General features: G+C 43.3%; 1 protein-coding gene across 2 annotated transcripts in view; it reads right to left on the bottom strand.

Annotated features, from left to right (window-relative positions):
* Positions 1–18,061, bottom strand: part of PAFAH1B1 (platelet activating factor acetylhydrolase 1b regulatory subunit 1) — a 35,492-nt gene extending 17,431 nt beyond the window's left edge. The window contains exons 1-2 of one of the 2 annotated variants that reach the window (XM_074160946.1): positions 17,861–18,061; positions 1,143–1,354 (exon numbers count right to left, since the gene is read on the bottom strand). In XM_074160946.1, the coding sequence (XP_074017047.1) occupies positions 1,143–1,174 (32 nt within the window). In that variant the 5' untranslated portion in view covers positions 1,175–1,354; positions 17,861–18,061. Of the gene's footprint in view, positions 1–1,142; positions 1,355–17,593; positions 17,633–17,860 lie in introns of those variants that run through there. The other variant, XM_074160947.1, reaches the window with a different exon arrangement.
* Positions 18,062–18,626: the final 565 nt, after the last annotated feature.

The following is an 18,626-nucleotide window of genomic DNA, read 5'->3' as shown; positions in this document are numbered from 1 at the left end:
GACCTCTAAAGTAAATCCAAAGTCTCCGGCCATTTCCCATTTCCATTCATAACAGTTCGTTACTCCCACCTCCCCATTAACACATACTCCTTAACAGTTTTTCCAGAAAAAAACTTCAGAGAATTGCTACAAAAATTGTAATCCTGAACGTGTTTAAACCCCAGAGCTCCTCCACATTAATGAATGGTTGTAAAAATCAAAATTTGCAGATTGCTTCTACTCTACTTTAGGAAATAGAACAACTGTGTTGAAGTGTACGAAACAAAACAATAAAACACATACTATACTTAATGTAAAGGGGGTCAAATCATTACTAGAAAAGTAAAGAAGGTCTATTAAGAAAAAAATAACACAGAGTGCTTACCATGGACAAGAGCGACACGAAACACTGAATGATACTTGGGCCATACTTTTAAAAGGAATAAAAAACCAAAACCAAACCACAAGCGCTATGTAAGTTTGTGAAACCAAGTATCACAGGAGACATTGCCACCCCGACTGCTGCCCACCACTTGCTCTATCACGATTTATGACAGAGCAGAAAGCAAACTAAGGCACGGAACTTGCCAGCCTATTCCTTACAATCTGGAAAGGATTCCGTATCTTAAACTGAATCAAGGAGAGGGTTTTATTATTTTGTTTGGGTTTTGCTTTTTTTTTCTTCTTTAAATATACCCTCCATTTTAAATACAATTTAAGAAGTCAAAGATTGTAATCACAATGTAGCACATTCTTATCTACATTTGGGAGTTAAAAAGCAAAAAGTTGTCAGAGTTTACTCAAGATCAAAGTAGAATTCACAAATCAGTTTGGAGCATATCTTGCAATGTGCTTGCTACTTACTTGAACCCTTCCATAACTTTGTGACTGAAGTCAAAACAAAATAGAGGATAATAAATTATAGCAAATTTAATAATTCCTTTTTTGTGCCATAAATTTGAAATTGTATTTTCACCATTTCACAATTCTATTATCAAATACCAGCGGTTGTATCAAAAATAAGAGTACAGAGATCTAAACCGTAATATATCGTACTTGGTCAGCATGTGAACACAGCCACCCTGTAAAATCTATTTGGAAACAAAAGTTAATATTTAAAGTTTAATGACAACGCAACACATTTAAAAGTAACCATTCCTTACAGTTCATCTCGTTGCCTTTGTGACAGCACCATGGTGGCTGCGATGTCAGGTTAACGTGATTCAGCAGCGGCTGTCTCCTCGAGGTCTGAAGTCTAAGGAGCCCTGGATCCACAATTCAGTCTGCCACTGAGTGGCTTATATCCAAGATATTTTTCCAGACGTGAAATCCACTAGGAAATCCGGAGGCATTCAACACAGAAGATTCAATCCATCTAGAAGGTGGAGAAAGAGACACCATTAATTTCCTTTAAATAAGCATTCGGTCACCTTGGACTGACAGGAAGATTTCTGTGCTCAGATTGCAACAGCCCTTCGGGCAGAACAAGTTGACAAAGCTGTAAATGCAATTTTGTTTTGCTAGTGAGGATTATGCCCTTATAGCCCATCTCCAGCCTGGGCTGAGCAGCCTGGAGAGACTTGGGACACTTTCTTCATTCCCTGTCTTCCCACCATCAGTCCTTCAAGAAGGGAGCTGAAGGAAAGCTTGTCAGTCACAGCTCAGTTCTAGTTTGGAGGCAACTACACCATCTTTTCCTGTGATGAAAAGCCCTTAGGCCTATCATGAACTGTTTGCACTCACTACTCCTGCCAAAAACTACCCCTCTAAAAAGTCTAGCATCAGGACAGAGGATTTATCTTCCGTAGATTTATCTCTTCATCAACCAAACCCAGCAAAGTTGATTCAGTTAATTTTCAACACACACCAGAGATCAGCTAATGCTTCAGCTGGGTTTGGACCACGGCTCCATCACTGCACATCTGATAACGCAAGTTCATTCAGAAAAAAGGTGAAATTTGACCTATTCCAGATAGCTCAAATCAGGGCCTTTCACAAATTACTGTTTCTTCCCCCCCACATCATTTAACATCTTCTTATGCAGTACCATGAGCTTCAGTACTCTCAGCGCACAATCTACTTCAACCGGACAGTGTCAATCCCAGTCAAGTCGACACCAACAGAACCATTTCAGCAGCACTGCAGGTACTCTTAGGTAAGCAACACCATTATGAAAAGTGCTGAAGTTAGCATTTCTTGCATACCTGAGGAAAGTCTTATAACACCTCATTTACTCAAGCCATTAAGCAAGTTTGACGAACCAGCTTATAGCAGCAAGAAAAACTGAACATGACAATACAGAGAAACTGGGAGACGGTGGTGGGTTTATAAACTTTCTACCTGTGCTCCTGCTGCCTCTCCCCTGCTGTCCCTCCACCAGACACAGAGCTGCACAAGACTCATTATAAAAGCTGGATAATCATGTTGGTCAAGAGTCTGTTTTAAACAACAGCCTTTCTTATATGAAAAAAATTAAAGAAAATACTAAGCTCGCATCATTAATGTCTGCTTATCCATCCCAGAGGATCAGGAGCTTGTTTCTAAACCTACCTGGGCTCTGCTGTCTGCTTCAGAATAAGCTTAAGCTGCAAGTTGCTTGTATTTCACTCTGCTGGTGGATTTCCCACCTCAAACGCTCCACACTGCAACACCACACTGCAAGCCGTTTAGGACAGGAGCAGCTAAATGGGCAAGACGTCATTTCATTACTTTGACCTCTTCCCTAATAGCTATTTGAGACACAATTCCATTGAAAACTGATAGCAGAGGCTGCATCCTTCCAGAGAGCAGGAGCAACCACTGCACTTATTCTTGCCCCACACCTCGCTTCCTGACAAGCAGAGACACAACTGCTTTGCCATAGATGCATCTTCTTCACTACACAGTAGGAATATCATATACAAATTAATGGAACCGTAGTTAATATTAAAAAAAAATAAATCTGTTGAAATGGTCAGAAGAAGTGCCCTCTAGAGGGCAATCCTGCTATAAATTTAAGTACTGAAAACCAGAGGCTTATAATGGCTGAATCTCTGCACTTCATTATGAACATAGCAACGCGTTCAGTAGCAATAAACATTGTGGAGAAGAACAAAACAAGGCACTTCTTTAGCCACAGCAGCACCGTTCGAAGCACTGAACAGCCAAACACAGAGATACAAACTTCTAAAATCTGCTTACACTACTGCCATGGTAAAAATCACAGCATTAAAACCAGAAGGTGGGGTTTGCATTATGAACTACCACTAAGCAGTGAATGCCTTGTAAATCCATCATCGCTGCAATAACTCCAGGAAAAATCATACTCCAATATTTTGTGAATTTTGTCACAGGGTCTAGGAGATGCAGCTACAGCACTTGCCTAAAAATAACAGCACCTATATTTATAAGGCAATCCCTGACATGTCATCTAGTTAGAAAGGCACTTTTCCCCCTCAAATATAAAGTAACCCCAACGTTCTCCTCCTGTATCCCCACCACTCAGCAACACCCAGCCCGCTCCATCGCTCTAACCCTGCACTGCTCAGAGCTAGATATAGTGCTAGATACATCCCAACAGCTTCATGGCAAAGCAGCTATTTCTGCTATTAGCAAATCACAGCTGCTCCACAGCAAGTTACCAACCAACTGATCTACAGTATCTCGCTGCATGGAAAAGTGTGTGTTCCAAGCACCCTTCTCAGTATTCCTGACTTTTTAACTACAAAGGCACCTGAACATAATGCGAAGTATTTTTAGGGCAATTTCCTTCATATATACCCTTTAACAAAAGACAAAACAAACCAAAAAGAATGAAAATAAACAAACAGGAAAAAAACCAAAAATACACAAAAAAAAAACACCACCCAAGCAAAACCAAAAAGCCTAAAAGGACCCAACTTTAATTATCGAGCTGTGCCAGGTTTAGGAAGAGCAGGGAGTAGATGACTATTGTCCACGTGCACTCCTGTTCTCCAGCCAGAGAGGGCTGGGACATCCACCAGTCTGTGGAGCAAGCCCAACCAGTCCTCCCCATTGCCCGTCGGCGACAGTCACCTCTGTCACACACACCCACACCACCTCAGCCAGGGGAGGAAGGAACTATTCAAAGAGAACCCTTGGCAAAAAAAAAAAAAAAAAACACCCACAAAAAAAACCTCCAACAAAAACCCCACCACCTTGTTACACCTTGCCTGAAATCGGGCATTTTTAGTATCAGCAGCTTTACTGTGCATAAGGTGGGGTCAAGACAGAGCTAGATCTTTTTGAAAGAAAAGATGTCTTTGTATGAAAATTTTAATTCGTTCTGTATTAAGTATGGACGGCTCCATGGAGCCATCCATGGAGTAACAGCTACTAATTAAATGTAAAACAGGATCTGCCTTTATTAGTAGCCCCACTTAGACTGCAAAAAGTTGTAGTTTCTAACTGAAAACCAATTTGATTCAATACCACTAGTCTGCATAGATAACATGGAGTAGCACACCTCTGCGTATGTAGGATCTCACAACACAAGTGAGATATGAGTGTTTTCAGCAAGATCAATTGTCTTATAAGCACTTTAAAATCAGGGCCAGACCTGGCTGACCACAGAACGCCAAACAGGTTGGACACATCATATGTTGGTCTCCTCCTGCTCCTGGGAGCGCAGGGTCTGCTCCCTTCTCTAGAAGGTGCAGGTACCTGGGGGGGGAGAACAGACACTCTCCCACCGCAGGGCAGGTGGGCTACAATACAAACCATTCGAAACGGTATGTAACACCCTCCTCAGCCTCATTAACTGTACTGTATCCTCAGCAGACAACCCCATCTCATCCCAAATTCTACCTTTCCCACTTCACTAAACACCAGCTTTTATAGTTTGGACTGGTAGAAATGTCCAAGCAATAAGGATAAAAGATCTAATTCAATCCCTAAGTGCTGTAGGCCTGAAGTGGCATACTGAAGCAGCATTTTTTAAAAATAAACAAACTATTAGCCAAGATTTACCACAGGCCAGATTTTTTTCCCCTTACAAAAGCTTCTAGAACATACAGAATTATTGATTAAGAGCAACAAATTGGGCAGAAAAACCTGAAAAGCAGGAGAATCCTTCTTTGTAAGGGAAGGTGGAAACAGTACAGAATAGGTTGTTCTTTCTCATTTTACAAAAAAAGGAATGGACGTGCCTCTCTCTCCATGTCTGAGAATGGCCTCCCAACTTCCTAAACTGGGATTCAGAGAGCCCTTGGCTTCACCCAGTACAGCCTTTAGCTGGAGCCAGCTGCGCTCCCCATGGGACTGCCCCACACTTTTACTCCCATGGAAATGCTCTGACGCTCAGGGATTTTGCCTGACAAGCATTTAAAAATGGGCCCACCCTGACTGTGACTAAACACATACCTTTTTCCAAGTGGTTAGTGTAAAGGCACTGGCTGAGTCACCTCACACTGGCAGTGGACAGCCCAGATCTGATACTGTATAGGAACCACCCTCTTCCTGACGGTGATTAAGAACCCCAACAACTCAAGAGACAGTTGCTTCTTCCTGACATCAAACAGCAGGTCCTCACACCGATCTCTATCAGCGTGGGCCAAGTGTTTCCTAGATTGCTGGAAACCTTGGCAATAACTTACCAAGCGAGACCTGCTGACCATCCCTACAGTGCACAAACAACTTTTATCTAGTTCAAGCTGATCATCTACTTTGCAAACCTACAACGAGACTAAACAGTTTTCAAACACACTTGAAGACAGAAGTTTCTAACATCAAACCCAGGCTGCTTTCTTAGTTTTAACTACTAAATAGTGTTTCTGGACTTTACCCTTGACTGTTGATTACTGCTGTTAATTACCACATAGATACCCCTAGACACCACAGCTCATCCAAATATTTTAGAGCAGGATGAAAGTTTTGTTATTTTTTCTGTTTCACCTAAGCCCTTTGTTTTACTATTGTTATGACTCTGTTTAGCAATTGTAATAACTCATTGCTACAGCTTTAATCGGAAGGTTTTATATGTACGTGGCAGCCTAACATTCAACTCTTTCAAAGTAACACATATATTGTACTTTGACAAAATTGAAGCTATAAATACAGAGGTCAAAGAAACCATTAGCTACTAGTTATTAACTCATGATATAAATCGTATCTTCAGTAAGATGCTACATTGGTCTCTGCAAGGCATCAGATCAGTCAGGGATTTAGCATCCCAGAAAGAATGAGGGCTTTTGTCCAATAAACTGCCTTACGGGAATCACGTCATGGGAAGGAACCGCAGTCGGTGCCTGCCAGCAACAACCAAGCTTAGGAACTTCTCCACTAATGGTGCCACCAACATGTTTCATACCAAGTTCTTATGAAGCCCTTGCAAATCCAAGCGTTTTCATAAACGTTTCCTGAGATATAAAACTCTGCCATTGCAAGCAACCTTACCTTCCTCAGCAGGATCAGCTCAAGGTTCTCCATTGTCTTTCCTTTGATCCCATCAAGTGTGTCAGAAATACTGCTTTGGGACCAACACCACAAAGAAATCACTGAAAGGCTCAACTGACTAACAATACCCATTTCTGCTCTTCAAAAGAAGTTACAGTAAAAATCACTCCCTAGTGAGGTATGATCCACCTAATTTGCAGTTTGGCAAGTTAAACAGTTACATATTTTACTATAAACAACATATACATCAGTAAACTTGAAATACATAAATGGGAAATTATGTTTGTCAAACTCATCACTCATTCTGGAGCATGAGCAAGCCCCAGTCTCCCGGTGGAAGGGATCTCTCCTTCCCCTGGGAGTGACCAGGCTATGCTGCAAACCCCTCCATGTCACTGCTTGTGGAGGGGCAGCACTCTGCTGCCACGGCAAGGAGGTTTAAGAACGTCTACACAAACATCACGGACTGACATACGGACAAAGAGCAGAGAGTTATTCCAAGCTCATCATGAGCCACTACTCCTTGCAAACATCTGCAGGTTCTATCTAACCAGGTTTTTCAAGTCACCTCAATAAAGCTGCAAAGAGTAATGCAGAGAGATATATTACATTATAAGCCTTCACAAGTTTCACAAGTTCAATTTTACAGGCTTCTTTCACGGCCTAAGTTACTCCGATTACTTAAGCCAGGGCTCCCCTCATCAAGAAAATCCCCACCAGCACTGTGATGAAAGCCAGTCTCACCCACTGGAATTCCAGGCTCAAAATCGTTCTTACTCTGGTAATTTAAGTCCTCAAGCCCACAGAAACATTTGCTTACTAGTTACTACAAAAACAGTATCAGTTCAATACGTTCTTAAGCACTTTTTCTATCTCCCGTAATTCCCACAGGCACATTTGTCCTTCCTGTATTTTATGCTTTCTCTCTTAACTTTTTTTTTTTAATGAGTTTAACCAAGAAAATCAGTTTCAACATCATTCCTTGGTTCACAACACTGGCAGCAGCAGCAGTTAAATAGACCAGCACCACCTCAGAGTCACCCTGCTGCTGCCTGGCCACTTCCAGCCACTGCTGGCCAGTCTGTTCCCACAGGTCTTGGAATATCCAGTCAGAGCTCCTCCAGGAACTTCAAAATAAATTAATTCAATTTCTGCAGTTTTAATAACCGTTGCTTAGGCTCCATAAACAATCTTCCCTACAAAAACACAGGCTACATACACTAACCACGTAACTGTAGCTCATTATATCTGAAATTAGAAGAGATAGATGGCACAAATCGCAAAGCAAATGCATTAGCAGATACAGAACAGACCAACACCTCTCGACTCGGAGCTTATCAGAGTTGTGCACTGCTGGGCTTTAACAACAGGCAATTTGGGGGGGGGGGGGTTTTGCAGAATCCTAATACCCTAGGTGAACTCAACTACAAGACCATTTGATTTCTAAGTATAATTATGTCAAAATCATGTATTTAGGAATATTCTACAAGAATGTTTCTTTGAAGGAGACCAGGTCTGAGACCACGTTCCCAACCTGTCAGGTTAGGCTCGCCCAATACTGAGTACCTGGGGATTAAAAAGGCATAAGCCATTACGGACACAAGGGACACACAAACGGGGTCAGGCAATGAAATCAATGAGAGAGTTTTAGATTGCTCACATTTAGCTTCAAATTTAAATCTTAATTTGCAATCATTTAAAGTTCCAACAACCTGTGTAAAACTCAAAATAGTCTTGAGTGTCTAGCTACACGCTACCAACTTTCAATGGGTTTCTCTTAACACGTTCTACTGTTCTTAAAAGATGTTTTACCTGGAAGAAAATTCCTTATGTTTTCTTCTGAGTTTGTTAAAGTATCTGAGATCCCAGTTCAGTTACCTGCCTCTCTTCAGGCGATTTTTCAACCCCAGTGAAAAGTAAGTCACTTATGAACTGGTAGAAGAGACCCGAGCCACCAAAAGACTAACTGAATTCATATAATCAGAATTAAATTCCACAATTCTTTAAAGTTGAGACAGTAGGTTTATGTGCTAATAAAGAAGAAATGCTTGTTGCATTGTCCCTTGCTACATGGCTGGCACATTAGCCTTACAAAGTTTTTCAACAGTGTATTTTGTTTCATAACATATTAACAAAGTGGCTATTTGTGAGTATTTGCAGGCAATTAGAGCTACAGTCCTTTATGGGAGAACTAGATTGGATTAATTGTTCTCTTATACCTCTACATTACAGCGCTAAATTCTAGCAAGTACATAAGCACACTTCCTTTTAATCTAAGACTAATTTTTAATGGTCTGATTTTGTTTTAAACCCAGCAAGCAAAAAGCTGCTTTATCAAATTCAAGCCACAGAACAGGACAACTCTTGCCACAAAGGTATTGTACAAACAGATTTCATAGAAGCTGCCATTTAAATACAAATCTCATTAGAAGTGAAGTATTATCCATATTTCTTGGGCATAACTACTATGACCTGAAAAGGTTTCTTAGACATCTGTCTCCATCTCTTGATAGGAAAGAAAAACAGAAACCAAGAAAACAAAACATCCAGTTCCTTTTTTTCCCCTTCATGTCACCCCCAGTTAGAGCAGAAAAGCACACACAGGGTATAATCACCGGAGAACAGCCACGCAGCTCTTACAGTGTGACAAACACACCTCAGCCTAGAAAAATAGCAGAATTCATCACCTCCTAAGCCAGCAGAGATGAGTTGAAGAATACAAGAAAGCTACTCATTTATGTGCTGGGCTAATCTTTTTCCCACTTTTCAGCCTTCGTCAGTACAGCCAGATGAAGGATTACGAAAAAGTGAGCTCCAACAACTATCTTATTCTGGAAAAACAAAACAAAAAGCAAATCTGATCTGAATTACAACTCTGAGCCTTATTTTGAATTCATATGTTTAGTAAGCCTGTTATTCTGCAATTAAGTGAAGTCTTAAAATGCCTGTAGGTCTTAAAACACAAATGCTTTGCCAAGTGTATCAATATAGGATTACACATAATGTAGAATTTTGTGCAGTTTGTTCACATTTTGCAATAAGTTACCAAAAATACTTTCCATTTCAGTTCACTTTAAAATATATTTGCTTTCATAAACCTTTAATACAAAAAATTGAGAAGCCCTATGCCTTTTTTTTTATCCATTTCACCTACTTTTACAGGTTAATTGAATTGACTTTGCTAAAAACCTGACACTGTAGTTTACTTCTGAAAATAATTCAACGATAAACCCACGGGGAACAGGAAAGCAATCTATAGCAGATCAGAGATAATGCCTATGTTCCAAAGACTTGGAATGCAGGTTGCAATTACATCTAAAAAACAAAGCTAAGAGATGTCATCAAGATGCTATAAAACAGGAGCAAGTTAACTACTCTGCACTGCATGTTCCCCAAATAAATGCATTTCTATCCTAATTAGAGATGTGCATTTAAAAATAAACTTAGATGTCCATCTACTTTTCTGTATTATTTCAAGTTATAACCAGTACTTAACAGATCACTGGCAGTCACTACCTACCTTTAGGACTGTAAAATAACAAAAGACATTCTTGGTACTGTTACCTTCCCAGGCACCAACGCTATGTGACTTTTTGATACATTTGGCCCAAATCCACTAGGAAAATATTTTTTGGGGAAAAGAAGTCCTTAAATTAATTCAGTCTTGACATTTATCCACCCTCTATCACTTCAGCTTTGTGACTCTGGTAGAAGCGTGATACAGCTAACTCTGAGGAGAGCATCTCAAGCACATGGTCACTACACACCATTTTATTGCTTTTAAGCATCTTCCAGGTCAGAGCCCAAGTCTGTGGTCCACATGTAGACTTTGGTAGAAAACAAGTGAAAACACCCTATTTCCAGCCTGTCTGTTCAGTTCTGTGAGAAAACGCAGGGAAACTTGACTACCAATAAATGAACTACCTGGAAAAAAAGCAGGCTGCAGTAGAAAGGAAACCTTTAAAATGCGTGAAAAGGTTTTGGACATAAAAGTCTTTATTCTGTTGTTCGGTATGCTGTGATGCTGATATGATAGCAAGGAGTTATTTCACAAAATTAGTTTTAAATTCCTATCAACCCCCACTAGGTTTTCACTGAACTTCACTGGAAACCTGAATGACGTTCTAGTCAAGCACACGTTAGTGAAACTGGGGAGTGAGGCGTAGAACGTGACCGAAAGAGAAGGATGTAAGCGTTACACTGGGCTGAAGAATTCCAAGCTGCTACATTAAACTTGTTCAGAGAAACACACAATGCACACCATGGTTTATCTGGACGACTTCAGCAAAAGAGATTTTTCAAAATAATTTTTCCTAGGTCAAATGATACATACACAATTTGTGACAGCAATTCTAGAGCCCTATATTTAAGCTACTTTCCCTTAGCCACTAAGAGAAGAGTTCATGTACTCGGAACGGTTTCTTACGTTTGGTCACCAATCACGCACTGGATTTGAACTTTGGTCTTCTCGGTTCTTCCCCTTATCCTTTTCTGGTTCGAAGAATTAAGTAGTAGACTTGCAACCATCAAGCAGATGACAGAAGGATACCCAAATTTAAATATTTCAATTATTAAACTTCCTGTTATATTGGAAATGGGATGTTCACAGAAATGATTGTGAATTAAGTTTATATATGAAAAACAGTTGGAAGGAAACTTGAAGGAATGTGTATGTTAAAACTTTAGAAACAGAAGGTTAAAACCACCAAGAAATCCAAAGAAAAATTCAGCCAGAACTACCACTTTTCAAAATCATGAGAACACTGTTAATACTTTAGCAATTTCCAAAGCTTGTTGACCAAAAATGGCTTCACTTGACAAGTAAAGGGGGAAAAAAAAAAACCTCAACACCAAAAATCCCAAACATTGTAATTGTCATGCATACATCTTATCCTGTTACAGGGAACAGAGTTAACGGAGTTTAATCGTTCTTGACACAGATACGAAATGTAACAAAATCAGGGTTCTCATAGAAGGTGTCTCTTTATCTTTCCTATGGCCCACCCTCACCTACTGCACCACTGCCTCTGCAGCACATCTGGAGTTGTGGGAACCAGTCCCTGCAAAACCCCTGCCTTCCTCAGCACCCTCTCAGAGCCCCCAAACTCCATCCACTCGCGCACGGGAACTTCTGCTGCAGAGAAACTGCTCTCCAGAACACAGACAAACACAGAATTACTACTTGTACTGCTGAAATGGAAACACCTTCCCATGCAGAAGCGATGTCAGACAGCACAAAACAGGGCCAAGAAAGACCAGGCACTAGGCAGCAGACCACGACATTCACACCCATCTCGGTGTATGCTTCGTGTATGTATTTGTGATTGTGATATGCTGTGGTACTGGAAATTATCCATCGTTAGTACTCATCCCAGCATTATTAGTGTGACAAAGCCAAGAAAAAGATGAATTCCAAGTTTGTTGAAATAGTGTTAGCTCTTCACAAGATTTTATTACAAAAATGGCATGCATGATTAGAACTTTAACCCCAACCTCACTGCCTGCTGTGGATCAATACTAGGGTGGGAGCTCCTGTTAAGCCTCCCCCAATCTAGTTGGCGCTCACTGCCCACAAATCCAGCTGAGAACCAGTAACTTCTACCATTCCTGATTTAATAGCCACCATCTGTTTCAAAATACATATACACACTCACATTAATGACATCATCCTCTTAATAGACTGTGAAGACACTAGCACTTAAATAAACCAAATTGTTTATCCGACCTTTTTCTTCACCCCAAAAAACAGGTAAATCAAGGACAAGGCAAACTGCCAACATTGTTTCTTTACAGAAGAAACAGTTGTTTATCTGCAGAAACAAGCTAGAGGTTTCTAACCGATTTTCCCCCAGTCTTAAAGAAGGATAAACCTAACACCTTTGCTCTAGCATTAAGCTACCTCCATGCAGAAAAACAAAGCAGAGGCAATCTGCAGGGGGGCAAGAGACTTGTCTCATTAAACCAGAAGAACTTAAGATCTGTGGAGCACAATAGGAACAATTACCATTGACACAAGAGGAAGGTACAAATAATCTCAATCCCGAAGGCCACTGTGCTATCTCCGATGTAAGCAATACGGCACCACGCCATACAATGTTCTCCCGTCAGCCCTACCTCCACGGCGGTATCGGCAGCTGAGTCACCAGCAGGCGCTGAGGACAAGAGGTGCTTCAGAAAAGCCCATCTACGAACTCACTCAACAGGGACCTACTTAACAACAGATCTCAGAAAATTACAGGAGAGGCATTTGCTGCAGCACCACCTATAAACCTCAACCACAATGGATTGTCCCGTAACTGGAAATACCTTTTTGAGGCTGCAGCAAATAGTTACTGGTTAAAAATACCAGGTAAGTCTTCCAGAATCAACAGAATGCTGACGATGTATTTATTACATTTATTTAATCACAATGCTTATCAAGAAGTCCATAAGCAGCCAAGTCAAACTGCTGGGCTCTCTCAGAAGCAGTACCAATAAGGAGGAAATGGCTAAAGTACTTCCAAATGTATTAACAAGTACTTTGAATTCATAATGTTGATTTTTTTAATGTAGTTACGCATGCATCAGTGCACTTGCTACTGCTTAGTATGACAATGCTGTGCACACATGATTTGCTTTGAAGTGGATTGTATGTTTATAGCACTGATGAAATGGATCACAGCATACACTTATTTTCTAAGTAACGTTTTTCTTTGAAATTTCCTTAACAGTACACACCAGCATGGAGTGATATGAGAAATGGCTTCCATGACAGTGAACTAAAAGCAAGATCGCCTAAGTCACAGCGGTCTAATGCCCTAAAGAGAGCGCACGAGATTTTAAAAAAAAAAAAAAAAAGATGAAAGAATGAGCTTTTAAACATGCGGAATGAGACAAGCATCACCTCATTCAAGCCCTGCCTCAATGAGTATTAAGAAGAAAAGGCCCTTCTTTAAACAACTAAGATAAGATATAAGTTAGATATACACATTTGTTGGGGCTAACCTGCAGTACCTACCAAGTTCACCAGGTTAAAACTAGAACTAAATTATTCATCAGATAAAGATCATGGTTCTTTCAAATGTTTCTAACATGTAACACTCAGCAGCAGATCTCAAGACATGGAGGAAAAGCATTATTCTGAAATAACTGTAATAAAAGAAAACCAGACATTTAACTCAACCTGAGCTAAGAGCACCACAATGAAGCTGACACAACCCAGCCCCAGCTCAAATCACAGCCCTGCACTTCCAGCAAGGGCACCAGCCTGCCATGCAGAAGACGACCACATGTGCATTAACTTGGACAGCGTTTAGAGTAAGAATTCTGAAGAAATAACTTCATGTACTTGAAGACTAGTTTTAAACAGGTCAGGATTATGTCTTAGTGTAAATGCCTATTTTTAAAAGCTTAAATTGAGGTGTAACCTCCTCTGTCAGGCAGATCAAAAGCCAAAGCAACATCACCCATTAATCAACACCTGTGCTCACAGCACCCAAAAGCCACATGAGGAGCCCCATTTCCCCTTGTGTCAGGTAATAGAGCAGTTCCCGAGAAAGCCATTCAACCCAGGCAAGGCTTAACCAACTGAATATATTTTCAGTAGACAATGATACTTAACCTCTTAGAGAAAGAGGAGACCAGTCGTAACTTCATTAACAGATGTGCACGCATAGACAGCACATAACTTACTACTTCTTTACGCTAAGCCTCACAGAAGAAACTCAGATCCATTTTGATTAACACACATGGCTCTGATACTTGGGAAACATCTTCAACTGCGATCACAAATTACATGTTATAGGCTGGAAACTCCCTCACACCCTGTACAAAATCTGAAATTATTATTTATTAATACTAATCACTGATTTTTATTGTCCTCTTAGTTTCCTGAATTAAGGCCCAAGCAGTTCCTATTTTCAGGCTGACAAGTATTTCAGTGTTCACTTCACGGACATTTCAGCAGCTCTCCCACAGTCTTTGCCTTTAGCTTAGCAAAGGGCGCTGAAGTTCACAGAAATAGGGCAAAGCTGACCAAAACAAGGCTGTTCAAAATCTCTTCGTACTACAGTAATTCCAACCAGTCTATTTCATGAAAACCAGAAGCAGCTACAGAGGGTTGTAAATAAACTTTGTCACAAACATACACAGTATATTTCTGAGCTATAGAGAGGCAGGGATTTTCCAGCTATTGTTTGCCCCAAATGTTTTACAAGAGGGCACAAACACATTATAATTAGCACTGATGGGAGTTGGTTATAGAGTTCCTGAAGACAGACAAGGTTGGAGCATTGGGCAAGGCAGTCAACAGATGTTAATTCCATAGAGGCCCACCGACAGCAAGTTGGATGAAAAAGTTGAGAGCAGACAAAGACTAGAAACTGAGCACTGGAGGCTGGGTGGAGCAGAGGAATCAGCGATACACACAAGACAAACCTTGCAAACAGTTGTAAAGGTAAGCTTTAATGCCTTTTTCTTTTGTACAACAGAAGTTACCAAGTTACTCCTGTACAGAAAGTAATTGCCATCATTTCAAGGACAAAAATCAACCAAAATTATAAGGAGGCAAGTGTTTTATTGGATTCTTCACTACTGCTAGCCTGGACTCATTTTTAGACACAGGCATTTAGCGAACACATCCACTGAATCCCGTAACATCTACTCTAAGTGTTCATTAAAGAACTACATCTTATAAAAAAGCCACTGCCATTTAATTTAATTTTGGGCAAATTAAAACCAAACGCAGTCTCATCTGTGGTCATCTACCATCAAAACTGGATTTCAGAAATGAGACAGACCCAACAAAAAGCAAAACCTTGGCCTGCTTTGGAATACTTCGTGTTCAGTGTTGGACTCGCTCTGATCAACACCGAATTCAGGTGGGAACACCATGAGCCAGGTCCAGAACAGGAGAGCACTTCTATCAGCAGCCCCTCCTAAGTGCTTCGTGTGATCCCTATTGTATTCCCCAAATCCTTTGTTCTAACACCTTTCCTACCCAACTTTAAGTGTAAGCATCAGCACTCCCCCCACGATGCAGCAGTACCCGAGCAGCACAGTAGTGCTCTTACAGAGCCATATTGTTCACAAGGGCTTCCAAAATCTTGAGATGTTAATTTATATGAACTCAGCACGTGAAGAAGGGTAATGCAATTAAGTCTATATACTGATAGGAGTTACTCTACTGTGGGCACTAGAGAAAGCAGGAATTGTCTTTTCTTGTGTGTCCACCCATAACGCAGTCTAATCAAGAAGTTGTATGAACAAATAATAGCACTAAGCAACAATACAGGGGGTTCGCTATATTTCGGTGAATCTTGTGTATAAAATGCTTGCACAAAAATTATAGTTCTTATCTACAGTGTCAATAAAATAAATTCAACAAGTGAATATCTAAGTCGATAAATTGAAATGGTTATCAGACAAAAAAAATCTGGCTTTGCAGTGGTGACTGGTCACTTCTCACTGTCAGACAAATCAAGATCCACCCTGCAGAAAAATAAGCCTCAAAACAGAATGTGAGATTTGTTTCATTTCAGAAGGTTCCTGCACCATTAGATTCTTCCCTAAAGAAGAGACTTCATTGTTACGGCAATTAGTATTCCTCCACCCCAGCAAAACGCAAGCAAAGGAAAAAAAAAAAAAAAAGCTATGAAAGGGTAATCTAGCCATTTCGCAGCTTTGCCTCCTTACTCCACCCAGTCTCTTCTCTGCTCAATGGCTGCACACAGCATCCATAAACATGGTAATATTGAAAGAAATACACAAAAATGACATCCCTGAGAATAAGCTAGAAATTTGCAATAAATCCTTCTGTTTAAAAATATTTTCTTTGTTTAGTTCCCTCACATAATTTTCCTATTTAACGAAATGACTCTAAGGGCAAATAACATTTTGATAGCAGACCCTCCCTCTTCCGAAAACCAGCCGAATGCTGCACAATCATTTACAAAACGATCAACGCTGAATACAGGTTCTTTAACCCCCATCTCCTAATACTATAAACAAAACTGTCATAGGACTATACACTTAAAAGAATCTCCATATAAATACATAATTCAGCTAAGTCATCAATAAGCCCAAATATTTATTTACAGTAAAAGAGTGTTTAATAAAGATTTTTAATATAGCTTAGATTAACCTTCCACCATCCCTGGTTAGGTGATTCATTATGAATTGACTTGACCCGCAACAACCAAGCCCTCTGCTGCAGCACTATCAGCGAGGAAATTTTACCAGTGATACTACGGCAAAGAAAGGGAAGGTGTCACATTATTATTGGCATTAAAGGTCAAGTTTAATTGCATCCACTTTAAACAACGACAAAAAAAATAACCTCACACCCACAGAACTGCATAAACCCTAAAGTTTTCAAGGGAGGCACCACTCCCACCCCCCAACTTCCATCAAAAGCCCTGCCTGCGTATAACCTCCTGCCGAAACAAAAACTCGACAGTAGCAATAAATAGAGGATTTTAGCCGACTCGATCGCTACTACAAGGTTTCCAAGGGAAGCCTGTGCGCCTGTAGAGGAGCAGGCAGCCATATGACCCCAAGAAGGAGAGATCAGACCTCCCTCCCCCGTTTTCACTGCAGCTGGTTCTGAAGGTCTGAGCCACCTCCTCCCAGCGCTCTCCCCGCTGGATCGCCGCAGGAAAACACGCTGGATGCGAAACACATTCTTAAAATAACACCTCGGATAACCAATTCTGGTTTTGTTGTCCGTGCTGGGCCGGACAGGGAGGTGCGGGCCGTGGGGGGAGACGCCTGCCCTGCCCGGGGAGGGGACGGGGGCTGCCCCCCAGCAGGAGCCCGGGGAAGGGATGCTGGGTGTCCCCCCCGGCCCGCACACACCGCCCGCCTCACCCCAGACGATATTTTTATTATCGTTTGCGTCGGGCCCGCCGCCTCCCTCCCCGGTATCTTGCTAAGTCACCAGAAGGAATGAGGCGGCCTAAGACGAGGGGGGGCACGAAGGCCGGGAGCCCCCCGCGGGCCCCTCTGCCCCCCCGCTCCCTTGTCTGGCCCACTCCTCCCCCGCGCCCTCTTTTCCTGCTAAGTCACCGGCGGCGGGGACGGCGCCGGAGCCCGGGAAGGGCCCGCGGGGACGGGAGGGCACCGCGCCCGGCGGCCCCCACCCCACCCCGCCGCACCGGGGCTTGGGGACCGTCCCCCGCCTCGCCTGCCTGCCGCCCGCCCCGCCGCCCTGCCTCCCCCGCCTCCTCCCCGGCTCCCTCCTCACCAACGGGCGCGGCCGCCATTTTGAGAGCGAGCTGGAGAGAAGGAGGGAGGGGGCAGGAGAGGGAGCGGAGGGCGGGGAGCCGGGGAGGAGAGGAGGGGGGAGAGAGCCAGGAGAGCCGAGCAGAGCCGCGCCGGTCGCACGGCCCGCCAGGCCCCGCCGAGCCCGGGCCGGCCTCCCGCGGAGGGCGGTGGGGGAGAAACGGCGGCCGGGGGGGGGGGGGGAAGGGGGGGAGGCAGGCGGGGAGGGGAGGCGCGGCCCCGGCCTTACCCGAGCCGCCGCTTCGCTCTGCTCCGTGGGGCCGGCGCCGCCCGCCTCTCCCATTCACCGGTGCGGCGGGGCGGGGCGCGGAGGAGGGGGCCCGGGGGGTCCCGGAGGCGCTGGCCGCTCGCACCGCTCGGCTCCGCGGTCTGTCAGTGGCGCCCCGGCCGCCGGGAGGGAGGGAGGGAGCGGCGCGGCCCGCCGCGCCTCTGCGCATGCGCGCGTCGGGGGCGGGGACAGCCGCCGGCCGCCATCTTGGGCGGCTGAGGCGCAGCGCACCGATCCCGGCCTGCCCCGCGCCGCCCGCCTCCCGGCCTGCCCCGCGCGCCCCGCCGCGGCCTGCGGGTGCGGCCCGACGCCCGCCAGGCCCCGGTGAACCGGCACCCACCGGCTCTGACCGCCCGGCCCTCCGTTGGCACCGGAGCAGCGCCCTGTCAGCGTCCCTTCCCAGGTCCCTGCGCTCTACACGTTGCGGGTGCTGTAGCAACCTGCTGCCCTGTCACACACCCCCACCGCTGCCGTTGTTTTCTTCAGCAGCGTTTTAATTAGTGGTAAAGCTGTGTTAATGAAGTCTGTGAATGGCAGAAAATAGACGCAAATAGCAGCGAAGAGACTAATACTACTGGAGGGGCTACGAAAAGAAAAGGCAGAGTAAACGCACAAATTTATCTGTGGTGTAGTTGGGAGGACGGCTGTTGGCCTGTCTGCATCGCCAGCTCTCCTGAGACGTGAAACGCACAATATCTCTGCCAGGCACTGGGGAGAGGGGCGAGAC

The sequence above is a fragment of the Numenius arquata genome, chromosome 18, assembly GCF_964106895.1.
Source record: "Numenius arquata chromosome 18, bNumArq3.hap1.1, whole genome shotgun sequence".
Classification (NCBI taxonomy): Eukaryota; Metazoa; Chordata; class Aves; order Charadriiformes; family Scolopacidae; genus Numenius; species Numenius arquata.
The sequence above is the reverse complement of the archived record's forward strand: the minus strand, read 5'-3'. Positions and strand labels throughout refer to the sequence as shown.